Below are 16103 nucleotides of genomic sequence, written 5' to 3'. Positions count from 1 at the left end.
CCTTTCAAAATGTTTATTTCTTCAAATACAATGCCTGTATCAGATTAATTGTGACATACTGTCCACCTGTTAATTTGATATAAAAACAAACAATAAGTCAACATTTGGGATTCCATTTGTTACTTTTAAACTATTTATACCAATTTAAGACAATATTAATTAACCATGCATTGCTAATCAAAATTGTTGTGTAGAAATTGCAAATGCCTCTAGCATAAATGGGACTAGCATTTCCATAATGTAAACATCTAAATGCATCTCCTGTTTCCTGTATGCAGGGCATTATCTAGTTTCCTGATATCTTCTTGGTAGACCTGGCATAAAAAGCTCTACCCTAGAGGGTAATCATTACTGAAGACAGTTTGACAAGGAGGTTCCTCTCTGTTTCCATTAATGACAAATGCATCCAATGTTGCAATGTTAATGATAAATGCACCCAATAGCCTCTGGAGAATGTTTGACTGGGAGCAAATTCATTCTACAGCTGACGCTTTGCCAGCATCACATTTGCAGCAATTAAAATGACTTGAAGATGGCATCCAAAACATAAACAAGTGTTTCAACAGTCTTTCACTCTGAGAAAAATGCAATTCAATCTGACTGTGAGTTTCTGAGCTAAACTCTCCATGGCTGAAATATTTCCACAGGAGACCCTCCTGCATCATTACTCATGCATGCACAGATATAATCAATGATATACATGGATTTCAGAAATAAAATAAATCTGCAGATGGGAGAATAGCCAACAGTTTGATTCAGTCAGTTGGTATTAAAGGACATCATTGACTTTAAAAAAAATACATATATATTTTCTACCATAACATATAGATCACATATGTGACCAAATATAATAACAACAGTACATCACAGTAGCCTATGGACCTGGCATTACAGTACACATGAAAACAAAAAAATAATTCACATGAAGGGTTCTGGTGAAAGTTCCCAGATGATTTTTTACATTACCTATGACATGTTAAAGGTACTTATACTTAGTAATTGAGCATGTTAAGAATAACAGACAGCACTTTATTTATGCATTGCATCTCCAGAACAACAGCAGATTCAATTTAATTAAGAGGGGATTTTTTTAAGAAGCACAATTAGTAGTTACTAGAACCAGCTCTGACCTTTATTTGTATGGCAACTGGCAATGACATGAAAGATTATATGAATCAACAAGTTCAACCTTTGCTTAGTTCTCAAGTGAATTAATCAAAAGGGCACTGAAATCCTTTTTTTCACATCCATACATTGAAGGGTATTAAAGGCCAAGCTAGACTTGCACTTTCTGCCTCATTGCTGGGTATAAGGTAACTGCAGAAGTTCTAGAAAAGAACAGCCCCATAAAAACAAAGAAACATCTGCAGAATAAAAGGTGTGATGGAGAGAGCCTAAGCCTAATGCAATTATTCAAATGCACACACACACACACACACACACACGCACACACTTTAATATATGTTCCTACATTTAGCTGTTTGTGAAATGAGGAGAGTAACCATATCTGCACTTTGGAGTGAAGTTTTGAGATAATATGAAATACATATTATTAAAAAAAGAAAAAAAGAAAAATCTTAGCACTACATAAGATTATCCACACATAATTTGTACTGTACATGCCTATTTGTTTTCCCATTTCCCAATGTGTTTCCCACATACAGACATGAAGCTGTATGACAAATTTATTTTGTGCATTGTTAGCATATCGGTCAAAAAAATAATATTATTTGATTAAAATTATGCATGACTGAATTAGTCAAATGTAATTGAATTAGCAAATCTCATTTTATCTGCAATAATCACATTACTGCAGCTGCTGTGTTCTCGTGCATACTAATTTATGCAAATACCATGTTGGAGAGTGTTCTACTGTACCTCGCAGGGAGGGCACCTTTCTTAAACTGCCTGCTTTGTAAATTAATTACAACAGTGTTAATAGAATGCAGCAGAAAATCTATTTATTATATTCTCTAAAAAATAAATGTGAACAAGAGGTAGACTATTTTACAGAGAAATTTATTTCAATGGACAGACACATCCATAGTATTGTTGAGAAGGGGGTAGTGATTTCCATAGCGTTAAATCACATAGAAGACATTTGTGGATTTCTTCCTTTAGACTGACCAGTTACACGCAAAGTTAAGCTAAATCCAGAAATCAACCAACTGAAAACGGAGCTTCTGAAAGTGATAAGACTTCTATGATTTCAATTACATTCTTACACAAGTTCAGACACATGACTACCATATTGTTTATTCAATTTCCAGTCAAATCAGCCATAAAGTTTTTTTTTTCTTGTCAGACAATAATGCAGGCAACATACATTTAACAGTTAATTACAATAAAATACCTCCACCGCTACATATATTATCAAATCTATCAGTATTTACCCACTCTTTCTTTTTTGCAACCTACTACTACTTTGTGTTCCTTCCAATCAAAAAAAAGTTACAGCTGTGTTCTCCCAACACAAGCTGTGACCAAAAGTGTCAATGACATTATGCTAGAACTCTTTGCCTTCAAAAAGGGCTCTAACATTCAAACAAACAATATACAAGCACACCCTAGCTGCCTTGTAGATTTCTGCCATGTGCATCTAAAATGGCTAAAGGAGATCTTTTTGATGAGATTAGATATAAAATAATTCAGCAAAGTGAAGGTAAATATGTTCAAAAGCTTATTGCAAGGTACAGGGGAAATGGAACTCCTACAGTAACAACCATTCAAGAACTCCAAAACTATCACCATCACAAATACAGTACTTAAAGATTTTATCTTTGAGAGATAGGAAAAATCAAGCTCCACTCTTGCTTCGAATATAATTCAGTTTCTGTCAATTCTTCCAATGTGAGAAGACAACCCAGTGCCATGAATCTGAAAGGATATATAGTTGTAAAAAAGGCCACTGCTGAGAAAAGTAAATAAACAAAAGAGAAGAAAATGTGTCTAAATGTGAGATTTTCAGAAGTAAGAGAAGGCAGTATAGGCACCACTGAGTCAATGAAAGACTCTTGGAACCATGTCTACAACCATCTGTCAAGCATGGTAGAGGATCAGTACAAGTTTGGGGTTGTATGACAGTATCTTGAGTTGGTGATCTGGTTTTGATTGAAGGCATCATGAATGCTGATAAACACAAACAAATCATAACATATTATGAAATACCCTCTGGACAATGTTTGACTGGGAGCAAATTCTTTCTACAGCCAGATAATATCCCTAAGCACATTGCTAAGAGGATCAAGCTGCTGGTGTTCTCAGAACAATGGACTGGCCAGATCACAACATCACTGAATATGTTTGGGATTACTTGGATCGAGAGAAGCAGAAAATGCAACCAACTTCTGAGACTGAGCTTTGGAGGTACTTACAGGAAGCATGGAAAAATATCTCTGCAGATTCTTTTGAAAAACTGTCTGTTTTCACTGGAAAGTAAAAAAATAAAGGGTGGTCTCTGGCTTTTGCACAGTAATGTATATAGCTAAAATATGCTACTGAATTACAATATATTATAAATATAAGCTATGCAGTATTTGTCTATTGATTGTTTCCTTGTTCAGATGTGACTTGGTGCCTGTATCCTAGATGTGATAATTCAAAACTGATGAATGCCTGTTTTTTTTCAAGAAGTTCTAGAAATCATCCCCTTATAAATTGTAGAAACTGTAGTAGATCTGCAATGTGTTTCACTGCAAAACAACAACAACAACAACAACAACAACAACAACAACAACAACAACAAAAAGCATCAACTTTACCACATTGGAGAGTTATCACTTACTAGAGGAGATGCGTTGTATTTTATTTGTGAATATTTTATGGAGAACTACACTGTTTGACCTTTTCCATGTGTGAAGTATAATGCATCTTCAAGCAGGTAAAAAAAGAAGGTGACGGCTTTTTGCACTGACTTTGTTTTTAATTAGCTCCCCACAAGGCCCTGTTAATTACTGGATCTAGGCCCTGTGAATTCATTATGAAAACAGAGTACTCTGAGGCAGTTTTATATTAAATTATAAGGAACTGGCGTTATTTAATTACATTCTGACTGTCAAAGCATCAGTTTGATGCTGAACAGATAAATGGGAAAAAATAAATGTAATACCTTATCTCTTAAACAATTGGTAGGATCACAGGAACTCTTGACCAACAGCACATTGTATTACCGTGTGGCAAAATACAGAATATGTTCACAGTCACAGCTAATTGACAATTTATCCGGAAATGTGTAAAACCAATGCTGTTAGCATTAATACCAATCTAGAGAATAAGGGGAGTAAACTCCCTCTCTCTCTGAGGCAGCATAGTAAACAGCTAACCAGTAATCATACCGTCACGGGAATTTGCAGAAGGGGTTTATTGGCACTAACAAAATAGCTGACAAGAAATCAAGAAATGATACAAGACAGAAAAGTGATCCAAAACCACTTGGGATAACTGTGTGTGACACAGTGACTGAGAAAAGAGGGTAGCTGTCATTATTTCTTCATGCTAATGACAGGTATGCTTATATAATATATATATATATATATATATACATTAGTGATTGCTGAACTCGCCAAACTGAATTTGCGAAGAAAATGTGTAAGTCTTATTTATTGTCAGTCAAAGCAAAAGACAAATGTTGATTGAGTCCCAGCCTTTATATATTTTACTCTTAAAAGCTTCTGTTTCAATTGACAAAGTATCCTTTTATTACTGTAAAAACATAGTTTGGGATATTATGCAATGCTAATATCCCAAACTATGCTCTAGTTACTTGCTTTAAGGCACACTGAAATGGTGTTTATTGATGTTGCTCTATTACTGTTTTACTGCCTATTGAATCTGAACAGGTGTGTTCAGATTGAGAAGCTTGTAAAAATTCTTCAAAGCAATATCAAGAATCCACTGAGAAAAACAAATAAAGAATTCCCAACAGACTCTTTTCCTCCCACATACATATGTTATTTTGGAGCAACTTCCAATCTATGCTTACAGGGAGCTTGCTCTGTGTGATAAACTGTGCATTTCTGCTGCAAACAACTGTGAAAGCTTAACCTGTTTATGGTTTTATTTATGTCTCCAATCAGAGTTACTGAGCACCCCGGGGACTTGCTAAACATACCATTAAAGCGTGAATGAGGAGTTATCGGTATGCCTCAAGGCAACTGGCATTTTCTTAGGATGTCACTGAATTCACAAATCAAGCAGCAAGACCACGCACCATATACAATTAATTCAGATTACAATGATCTGTATTGGCAGAATGCTCCACTAATTCCTTCACAATTCCCATATAATTCAACAAACATTGGTAACCAATGATAAAATAGTCAGACACATTAAAGATTTTACATTTAAAGCTTTAAATTTGTAGCCTTTATCTCAGTCACTGAAATACCAGAGTTCAAATTTATCAATAGGAGATGGACATTTTATTGCACTTCCAGCTACAAGCTTGTGTGGTTAACCATTCAAGTTAAGTGCAGATCAAGTTTGTAATGATTACATTCATTTGACTTCTTTTGATTCAAAATGTTTCTGAATGTTGTCACATTTGCTAATCAAGCAGAATAAATGCAAACCATCTCAGGACCATTTGAGAGCCTCAGCTATGCTGTCCAACATTCATGGACAGCATACATACTTAAAAGGCTTCCCTTTTAACAGTCTTGTCATTCAGATGCAAATTTCATCCCTATAAAAACTCTCCTGATAGCTGATCTGGTCCACAATATACAAAGGTATATTGACCAGGCAACGCGTCGTATGACGGTACAGGAATTGCTCAGATTTGGTTGTCATATCTAATTCAAAGATGTTCCATAATAAAGAAAATAAAGTTAAATACCATACAACAAACAAGGCTAACAGATAGGTAAACATAAATAGACACTGAACTTTTTGGGGCTGACTCATATAAAAGTAGTTGTGTCCATTAAAAAAAAATTAAAATAAAATAAAAACTCAGCTATGCTAGAATTGCTAATACAATGGGGTCATGTCCTAATGCAGACATGAAGTCAGTAATTTGGACAAATGGAGAGATCTGCAGACCGTGTAAATGGTTAAAAAATCCCTCAGTATCCAAAAAATAATAATAAATAAAATGGTGGATAGTCTATCAAAATGCAAGGAGAATACCAAAAAGCGGAATAAAAAAAACACCTGAAATGAACACAAACCAAGCAATGTTAAAATGAGCAGCTGTTCTGGCATTTGTCTTAACAGTTAATATTCTTTCTTTCAGGATGTACAGCCTGGTCAGCTGGAAATCACCCTCAAGCTCAGGGTCAGAATGTAGGCAGTACTGGAAAACAGTCGTTATATCCCTTTCTCAATAAAACCACGCCCCGAGCGTTTCCATAGTATGCAGCTGAGCACATTAAGTCAGAATGTGTGCGTATGGAACAGAAACCTTTATGCCATTCTGCCTCAAAACCAAATAGCAATCCGTGGGCATGAGTCAATTCAGAATAGACCCTGCAGCGATCTCAGAGGTTCAGGTATGAAAGTCTCCGCACGTAAAGTACGATTTCAGGAAGACGTTTTATATGACCAATGTGACCCAACCACAGCAGTAACTTTAAAATACTTTGTACATTGTCATGTCAACTCAGCACCGTCATGCTCACAATATTACAAAATAATCTTTTTTTGAAGTTAAGTAAAAAATCAATTCTGCTATGCATTTTATTATTTGTAATGATGAAAGGCAAGGCAGATCAGATCAGGTATGAACACTGTAAAACTGATCACATGGTGGAGATGAAGAGTGGCTGATTGGTTCTGAGCACCACATGCTAAGTCACCTGGCAGTTTGTGTCGGCATGGAAACAGCCACGTCATGCCCATCCCCCTTTGGTATGATCCTGTTAATTTAATCTGTTTCAGTTCCCATCAAAGCATCAGAAGATAAATTGTGAACTAGCTTAAAAGGCAAACAAAATAATTTGATACCCAATTTACCTGATTTCAGAATGTGGGGTGAGAGGCTGTGGATTGAGGAGACAGTAATAATGAGCTAAAAGTAAAACTATTCAGTACATAATCCAGCTTCTCTATGTAACTACATTTACAGGAGATCTTGAAGGAGAGTGGTCCTTCAAGCAAATATTATATTATGCTTCTTTATAATGATGGCTTTAGGAGAGCGCTACAGTGTTTTATCCAGTTTTTTCCATAATTAGAAATGCCAGTCATATCCATAGGCCTGTCTCACCACTGCAATGCCCTCCATCTATTTTAAAGAGCACAGACAGGCAAGGGGTCATCTCCAAATTGTATGTTGTCATTTGGCACTTTATGTCACTCAGCAGTCTACCAGCTGAACTGATCAATCATTAGGTGGCAGAGGTATACTTTATAGGTACCTGGCACAGGCAGATTGCAAGCATCATATTGCCCTGAAGAGTCACCCTTAGAGTTGCAAAGAGACAGGGACATGCAATTACACCAGCCACAGTCAGACTCCATACTAGGCCATAACATGTGTCACTACACTGTAAACCAGTACTTTAGCGAGACACACCACTTGATGGCCTGATTATGCACTGTTTTCAAATGTTTTTCTCTGCCGTGGTTGAAAAACAAAAGGAATTCCAGGATGTGGCAATCATGTGCTTGAGATGCGTTCAAACCTGAACATTCCGAGATTGATTCTGACAATGTCAGATTAGTTCAGAGGCAAATCTGGTGATCCATTCTGCTGAAGTCACACCATCATTACCTGATTCCTGCTCTGTAGTCTTGTGATTTAAGAATGTATTCATGCCTTTTCTCAAACAGAGGAAATGTCCGAGTTGCAAGAAGATGATAATGCAACATAATGCTGACTAAAAACGACAATAATAGCTTTTTAATGCACTGGCATGACAGTAAATAAATTTTACTGGTAATTTCTGAGCCATAATTGATTGATAGTTAAAAGCAATTGTTTCACCCTGCATTAAACCAGCTTGCGCTACATGCTTTCACAGCGCTCAATTATCTAATTAAAATGACATCAATCTGGGGATGTAGAATGTACTTCGTGTGCAAGGTCATTTCAGAACCGAACAGTTCATCATTCAGGGAGATTCCAATGCATAATAAATTTAGAAATGATGTTTAAGCGGGCATATGCTAGCTTGTTGAACCAATAAACTTTAATTGACTGTATAAATCAAAACTGATAGCCACATTACAGTATTTCAAACATCAAAAGTATAGCTGCACTTACTGGTGTGTGAGAGAAAGCACATAATTTATAATGCAGACTGTCAGGCGAATATGTTTGTAAATAGAAATTACGGGGAAAAAAAAGAAAAGAAATGAGGGAATGAGCTACATATACACTTTCTCTACACTACACATTACACAGAGAGAAGAAGATGATTTGTAATTCAGTACAAAATCTATCAGATATTCTGTGCGGCAGTGCTTTATCACCATCTGGTTTCAAAACCCATTCTGTTTTACATCAGTTTCGTTTGCAGAACAATTTGTTCAATTTGCTCTCCCATAAATAGCTGTCAGGGTGAACATTATCATTATTGGCATTGTTTTTTTTTGCTTTTTTTAAACAAACAAAATAGTTGTACAATGATCTCAAACAGGCAAACACTGTTATAAAAAGTAAATTTTATTAAACTCACTGTGACATTACATAATATATTAATGTATATTCTGTAAACAAGTCAGTGCTTGAAACATCTACTAATTATCTTGTGAGCACACTGAGTCACCATATTCAAATTGGTAAATGTATTTAATATTATGAGATCTAGTCTAAGAATAGTAAATGTATCTGAATGATATAGTTGGGCCGGAAATGAGTAAATGCTTCCCTATTCAGTATCCAGACCATAAACACATCATTCTTTATCCTGAACTTCGAAAAATACAGAGGATTTGCATTACTTTTTTTCCCTGATTCTCCAGTTTTTAAATTTTTAAAAAAAAATTTACATTATGTTCAGTGACAGCATTACATGTTGAGCAAGGATTGCTTGGCTTTGTTATTTAAGGACAAGCTGCATTATAATTCAACTGAATTATCCCAGACAATGTAACTCTGGTGGATCATTTTCATGATGTAGAAGACATTTCAGATGAAGTTGTATGAAAAACCTATGGCTCAACATCTTTTCTGAAGCTGTACCTTGCCTCCCGCATTGTTCCCATTTTCCGGAGTCAAATTCTATGTGCACTGGCACCCTCTTTAATCTTGCGCTGCTCCAGTTATAAATCATGACTGCAGACTTCATCTAAAGCCACTAAGAGGGTAACTCCTGGAGAGCCCAGAAGCAACTTCAGAAACACTGTGCACTTTTCCAGGCCCGCACTCTACCTAACCCCTGCCTGGCCTTCAGGCGAAGGCAGGTAATCACTCTCCTCCCTTTCGAGGTGGTGTCACACCTTGAGAGTTGAGCAATCCATGCTCTGCAAGCTGCCTGCTCATCTCCTACAAATCTACCAAATTCATCATCATGTCCTCAACCGGGTCAAAAAAGGAACACTCCCTCAAGTGGCCCGTCTGGTCCCTTATAGCGCGAGCAGAGTGACGTCAGCCCAGAGGAATGCTCTGGTGAAAACCCCGCATTTGAATATGAAAGCCGGCGCGGCCCTATGCTTGGTTCACCCTCCCACCCCCTCCAACTCACCGTCTGGTGGCTGCGGTCACAGTAGCGCAGGCCAAAGTAGTCCGTCTCTGCCAGATTCACGTGGCTGAATACGTAGTCCAGGACAACCGACCCCTTAGTTGACTTCTGTGGAGAAGAATGCAAACAGTTGTCTTTGTTTTCTAAGAATGTCATAGTTGTGGGGGCAAACCATGCACTGTCATCAAGGCTGTGAGGGGCCACCACATTTGGATGTGTGCTGCTGGCTGAGCAAAAGCAGGATTTGGCCATACGATTCAAAAGAATACCCTTAAGCAGTCTGAATTTCACCCTTAATCAAGCTATTGACTGCATTCAAATGGGTTGCATCTATATGCTCCATAAGTCTGAAGAGATAAAAGCTATACGCAGCTTATACATGAGCACAAAGAAGAAATTTATTTATAATCTTAATAATTTGTTGATTTTCCCAGTGCATGAAGATGTCAAATGTTAAACTGAAGAAAATACATTGTGCATGCCTGTAAGAATGACTGTAATTCACCAAATGTGGCATCATTACAGTGGACTACAGCAGCAGGTTCTGGTGTATCACTGTGCGCACTGTAGCAAGCTAGTTTCCACAGTAAACTGAAGCTGAAGCTCTTTTCTGCATTACTTCTTCAAAATTAAGTTGTCAAGTTGTCTACCATGTCTCAACACGTGCACTTAATTATCACAAAAGTGTGAGCTAACTACATTTAAAACACATTTACAGTGGTTCTGGGCCTTTATTTGAGAAAATTCACAGAATGACACTCAAAACTCACAGCAAAACTCCATATGGCCGATTTGTATGAGGCAATAAAAATGGCCTCAACAAAAGGCTGCATATTGCCCTGTTTTCACAACTGTGGATTTAGCTCTGCAAAACTACCTGCATGTGCATACATACTTATAAGTGCATATTCCCTGCTGTGCATGGACAACTTTCGTAGCTGATATCTAGTTAGATATTAATAAATCTAACTAGAGCACACATGGAGGGCAAACATTCTCCCATCCTACAGAGAACCCAGGCACAACACCTTGTTATGTGCGCAACAATTGTTGAACATACATCAAAAATAATGTTCAAAATAAATAAGTATTTTTTTTTTGGCGGCAACCAATCAGGAAGAAATGAAGTAGCAGTGAGCTCTTGCAGTGGACAGCAGGGAAAGGAGTGGAGACCTATATGAATAAGGAGACCTGGGAGCTTTAAATGTCTTGAATGTCAGTAATCTCCAGACTGCTGAAGTTAAATCTAGTTTTAACAGCACTGCCCATTTATCATGCAAAGATCCATCAAATGAGCTCACAAGCCCAGAGTTCCAGTATTGAAACATCAGTACTGTCATCTTCACACACGTCCTAAGTTATTTTCTTAGTCAATTACGCAACCCCTGAGTAATATTGGTCTCTGTAATCTCAGGGTTTGTCTGGGCTGTTCACATGTATAGTAAAATACAGAATAACCAGTGTTTTCTTTTGAAAACAGATGTTCCCTAAGAACTGTAAATCAAAAATAAACATGTTTGTGCACAAATTTCAAAGATATTTGTCCAAGGCACAGGCACACATATCCACACAATAACAAACAAAAAAACCCTTTCTTTTCAATGTAGTTGCAAACCTTGTAAAAACAATTTTGCTTCACAGTCCCAATGCCTCAGCTTTTCCAAAGATATAAAACTCCAAGATATATGATCTCCGTTTTAATATTTCATAACAATAGATACCGCTGCAGTGGCAGCATAGTTTCATGCTGCATGACCTGGATGGCCTTCGTTCATACAGATCTAATTCCCAAAGTCTCTGATGTGAATGTTAGGCTTTGAAACAAGGAACACGGTAATGCAGGAACAGTAGGCAAGATAACATTGACACTATTGCCAACAACCACTGTGTCTAAACATGTTTTTATGGTGCAGTAATCCTTACTTACTGGCTCATCTGAGAGGTCAGGAAGGCAAAATGCAGCCTCAAAAACCTACATCAACATTTTATTACCTAGGAGCATCTGTTCCTACCATCTGCTTTGAATTCTCATAATACCTTCTTTTACGCTGTCAGAATGTGGCATCCACTTCATTATGGCAGCATAAAAAAGTAATTAAAATTTATAAGCATTGCTATTTTTTTGTCCAAGAGGAAAGTCAAGAAATGGCAAAAAATACACAAAAATATATCCCTTAAAATTTATTTTTAAGTCACTTTCATTTGCCAAAGAACAGCAAGTCTGATGGCTGTAGATGAACATCAAGGTAGTGAGGAAACAGTAGATTGCACAGCAAAACTACTAGCATTAATCAACATAGTGGTGTTAAATCAACTCTAACAGAGTCCAATAGGGACAATATGTTCTCTATCAGAGATGAATTGTATAATGAATATTGTGCTCCTTTAGATGTCAATGCAGAAAAGCTTAAGTAATACATACCCTACTTATGGAATCTGCACACTTAAACTCCTGTCTTGCTTCTGACAGTAATGGTACCCCAGACTACTGAGAAAATTGTGGAAACATTATACTATTAATCATCTGACAAAACACTATTTAATCTGACAAAATACTTTTTCCCTCTATTTGATTTATTTGCCCATGGTTGAACAAATTGCCGCCCCCACTTTACCCCATCATGGGGAATTACATAAAAACAATTTTAATACCTATTTGGATTTCACCAGTTTCATCATATGATATATCCCCAGTGGGACAGCATAAATAAAGAAAGTGAATCATAAACACTGGAATTATGCAGCTGAGTCACTAACTCAATCATCAGAAGTGACTGGCAGATTTTAAATGCCCAGCCCCACACAGCTGTTCCTCTCTGGAGCCATAATATGTAGAAACCATTTGCACTGTCAACTTCACCAGGGACAATTACACCACACAAGGGCTCAAACTTGAGTATCCATTGGATTACACACAGCCATGCCCGCAGTCAAATCAGGACCAACAGCACGCTGTCAACAGTTCTCATGCACAAAAATCGCTTTGCAGAGACAGAATTTCTAATGCAGTTTGTATCATTCAGCTCATTTGTTGAGGAGGCACAGGACAAAGAGTCTTACTAGCAGTGAGATAGGATTCGGACTCCCGCATGAGCGCAGGAAAATCTTTCTGATTATCGACCCCAAGCAGCAGGTTTCAAGGGCACCGTGTCACAGCCTGAGCTAGACGGACTGAGGAACTGCGCATGTTTAAAGAAAGTGCCACACCAGCACCAAGAGGTCTCAACTGCCAGAGGATATTGATTGCACTAAGAGTGCTCACACGAGAACTGCAGGTGTTTAGACGTGATTATTTTTTGTTGTTGTGTGGTTAAACAGTTTGCATTCATTATTCCGTGTAGCAGAACTGGGGGGAAATGGTCAAAGATAATGCACAATGAATGCTTAACGCAGCAATGTGTGTTCCAAAAGTCTCTTTGTTAGGGGTTAAATATATGACATTCCTTTCCCAGGAAAACAGTTGCTAAATTATACATGCAATAATGACATGCATAAACCTCAATTATTCCTTTTGGTATTATGCATATTCAATCAAAACAGACTCTTTTACATATAATAATACAACATGATTGCCTCCCGAATTTAGCCAACTATGACTCAGAATCTGACTCAGAATCTGCAGTGACGGGAAAGAAATGGCCTCATCATGCCGGGGTATTGTGGATATAATTCACAGCAGGCTTCCTTGGGTTACTGTCGCATCAAGGCCCCTAAGCTATTCATCATGTGCTCGAAGGTTGCCAATAACCAGTTGTCCTTGGTGAGAGGTGTGCCTCCTCACCTTTCAGTTCCAGATCCAGGTCCGCGTGCACGTTGTGGCTTATAGCGAGGAACACAGTCACTGGCTCACAGGAACGGAAAGTGAAACTGTGTATCAGGAATTTTTGACCTTTTCATGGTATATTTCCACCAGGCCCTCATAGCCATAGACCAAGGACAGCAACCCTCAAAGAGGAACGGAACTTTTATTGTCTGTTGGGAATTCCGTATTTGTGAAAGCTTTTTTTTTGTAGCTATGGATCCAAGTAGGATGGCATCTGAATTGCTAAGTGACCAACACCACAGACTAGCAACACTGTGTTTCTTTCTCAGTTCAATACACACTGAGCACCTCAGAGGATCAATGAATGAAGCAAACACCTCTGGTGAATAATTCCCACCCAGATGTATTTGTATTGGGTCCAATGTTGGGTCTTCAGTTGCAGATCTTGCCTACATAACCTTAATTTACAGAACAAATTGGTGCATTTCAATTCCGTCGACAGCGGGAGGATATTCAGGGGCTTTGTATTAAGCGCTGAAACATGGTAGGCTAGTTTTAACCACAAACCAACCATGTCGTGAATCCTATACACTGACAGCTGCTGCGATTTAAACCTCCAGCAGCATGAGCACACAGCACCTTGTTCAACCAATCGCATTTCCAGCATGTATTCAGTTGTCAGACCATAGGATTTTTTCTCCCCTTTTTCCTCAAATTCATTCATTTCTCAGCATTGCAGGATCAACAGAATGTGCTGCACAAGGATATGACATCATGGATGTTCTTGTTATAGAGTGTAATAACTTAATCCAGCATTAAGCTGCCATAACCAGTCATTTAAGAAAAAATAAAAATAAATAAATAAATAATAATAATAATACCATGCCTTGAAATGTTTAAATTCATCAAATGCATATTTTTCATTGTACAAGTGTGAACCAAGTTATTTCTTGTTAAAGAATACGATGGACATCCACACTTAATCACTGCTGATCGTCTAGTGACAGCACATGCCAACAGCCTGACTGTACTAAGGACACTTCCTACCTGTAGCCGCAGTCAAAATAATAATGAATGTATTTCTAAATTTGTGACAGTAACTCATTGCCAAATTCTGATTCATTACAATCAGACTGGACTAATCCTGCTTTCAGTGCAGCCCCGGTAAAATTTGAGAGTCAATTATGCTATAATTGTAGATAAGGCATATGATATCTGAACTACTGTTTGCATGTCTGTGTAAAATTACCCTTCCTTTTATGCTACAACATCCTTGTGGGAAGACACCGAAATTACTTTAGAAATGACGTTGTTTCATTGTTCAGTAGCAAAAAGTATTTTATACATTTGATGTGAAAACCTTTTTGTCACATTTTTGGAATTTAATAAAATATACCCAGTCAGTGGTTGCTACCATTGTGGTAGTGCAGCAGGCATTTAAACTCCAGGAGAAAGGATAAGTCATCGTAATGTTTTATGAATGTCAACGGAGACTTTACAAAGCTGAAAGGGATGCAGTAGTATGGGTTCAATGCATAAAACATATGTCAAAGTGCTTTCTCTTGCATTTATCTATTCAGCTTCACTGAGCTTTTGATTCACATGCCTTACACAATAAAATGCCCTGTGTTAATTCAACAGAGGACATATGAGTCCAATATGGACCATATGTACTCTGTAAGAGTTGATTTAACACAGAACATTTTACTGTGCAGAATTAAGACTGGCCTTACTCTGTAAAATATCATTGAGTCCTTGTATACACATAATTATTCAAAACATTCATATCGTCTAACTAAAATATTAAAAAGTTGAAATAAAAATGGCTTTTAAAAGAAAAATACAACAACAAAAAACAGTGGCAATCATTCTGTAAAAACGAACACACACACTCGTAGCAATGTTGATTAATTCTGTGTATTTTCCTGTGTCAGCCATGGGTTGTAAATCTTGTCAGCAGTAGGAAGTCATTTGTATGCAGTCAGTGACCTACTAGTCTTGCAGGGATTTACAAGTGCTTGATTGATGAAGTTACCACTGTCTGATTCACCATCTTGATTAAATAATGGGATTCATATCCTGTCGATTGGTGGACAGCTATTTTGCTGTTTTGTATCCAGTGGTCTGTACTGCCTGTTATGTAGGAAATCAAGTCATGTAGTGTCACCGAGAAACAATGTAGAACATTGCCTCTGACACCCCCAGCCCCAACCCACATTCAAGAACAACAAGGGGAGATAATAACATAGAAATATTCCTCAATACTGCCCAAATTCCCGAGTCTATGACAGACTAGTCCCCCAAACTGCACCTCATTAATCAGGTCAGGAAAAAGCTGTCTCATCTCTCCTGTGACAGATAATAGAGCCAGGCATAAAATGCAGTATTGTACTATATTATGTTACAGTGCCCCTTGCCATTGAGTTTATACTTCTTTTATTGATGTTCAATAAGTCAAGCCAGATAAGGGCATCTAAATGACTAAACAAATTATGAAAATAAATAAATAAATAAATAAATAAATAAATAAATAAATAAATAAATAAATAAGGCCTTGTTTAGGTAATCCACACATTTTCCCTAAAAACTAAAAACAGAAAATTTGAGACTGAACCTCATACATGTTCTTGCTGATAATCCTGACGTGATTACACTGATGTTTGGAGGTAGTAAAAATTATCACTAAGAGAGAAGCAGTGCCATTAATGTGATGA

General features: G+C 37.4%; 1 protein-coding gene across 4 annotated transcripts in view; it reads right to left on the bottom strand.

Annotated features, from left to right (window-relative positions):
• The window catches only part of epb41l4a (erythrocyte membrane protein band 4.1 like 4A), a 74900-nt gene that overhangs the window by 38961 nt on the left and 19836 nt on the right, over positions 1 to 16103 (bottom strand). For all 4 annotated transcript variants that reach the window (XM_035391893.1, XM_035391891.1, XM_035391892.1 and 1 more), the window contains one exon: positions 9630 to 9734. In XM_035391893.1, the coding sequence (XP_035247784.1) occupies positions 9630 to 9734 (105 nt within the window). The remainder of the gene's footprint in view (positions 1 to 9629; positions 9735 to 16103) is intronic.

This window comes from Anguilla anguilla, chromosome 14 (genome assembly GCF_013347855.1).
Source record: "Anguilla anguilla isolate fAngAng1 chromosome 14, fAngAng1.pri, whole genome shotgun sequence".
In the NCBI taxonomy this organism is placed as follows: Eukaryota; Metazoa; Chordata; class Actinopteri; order Anguilliformes; family Anguillidae; genus Anguilla; species Anguilla anguilla.
Note: the sequence above shows the minus strand (reverse complement) of the source record. Positions and strands in the feature narration are given on the sequence as shown.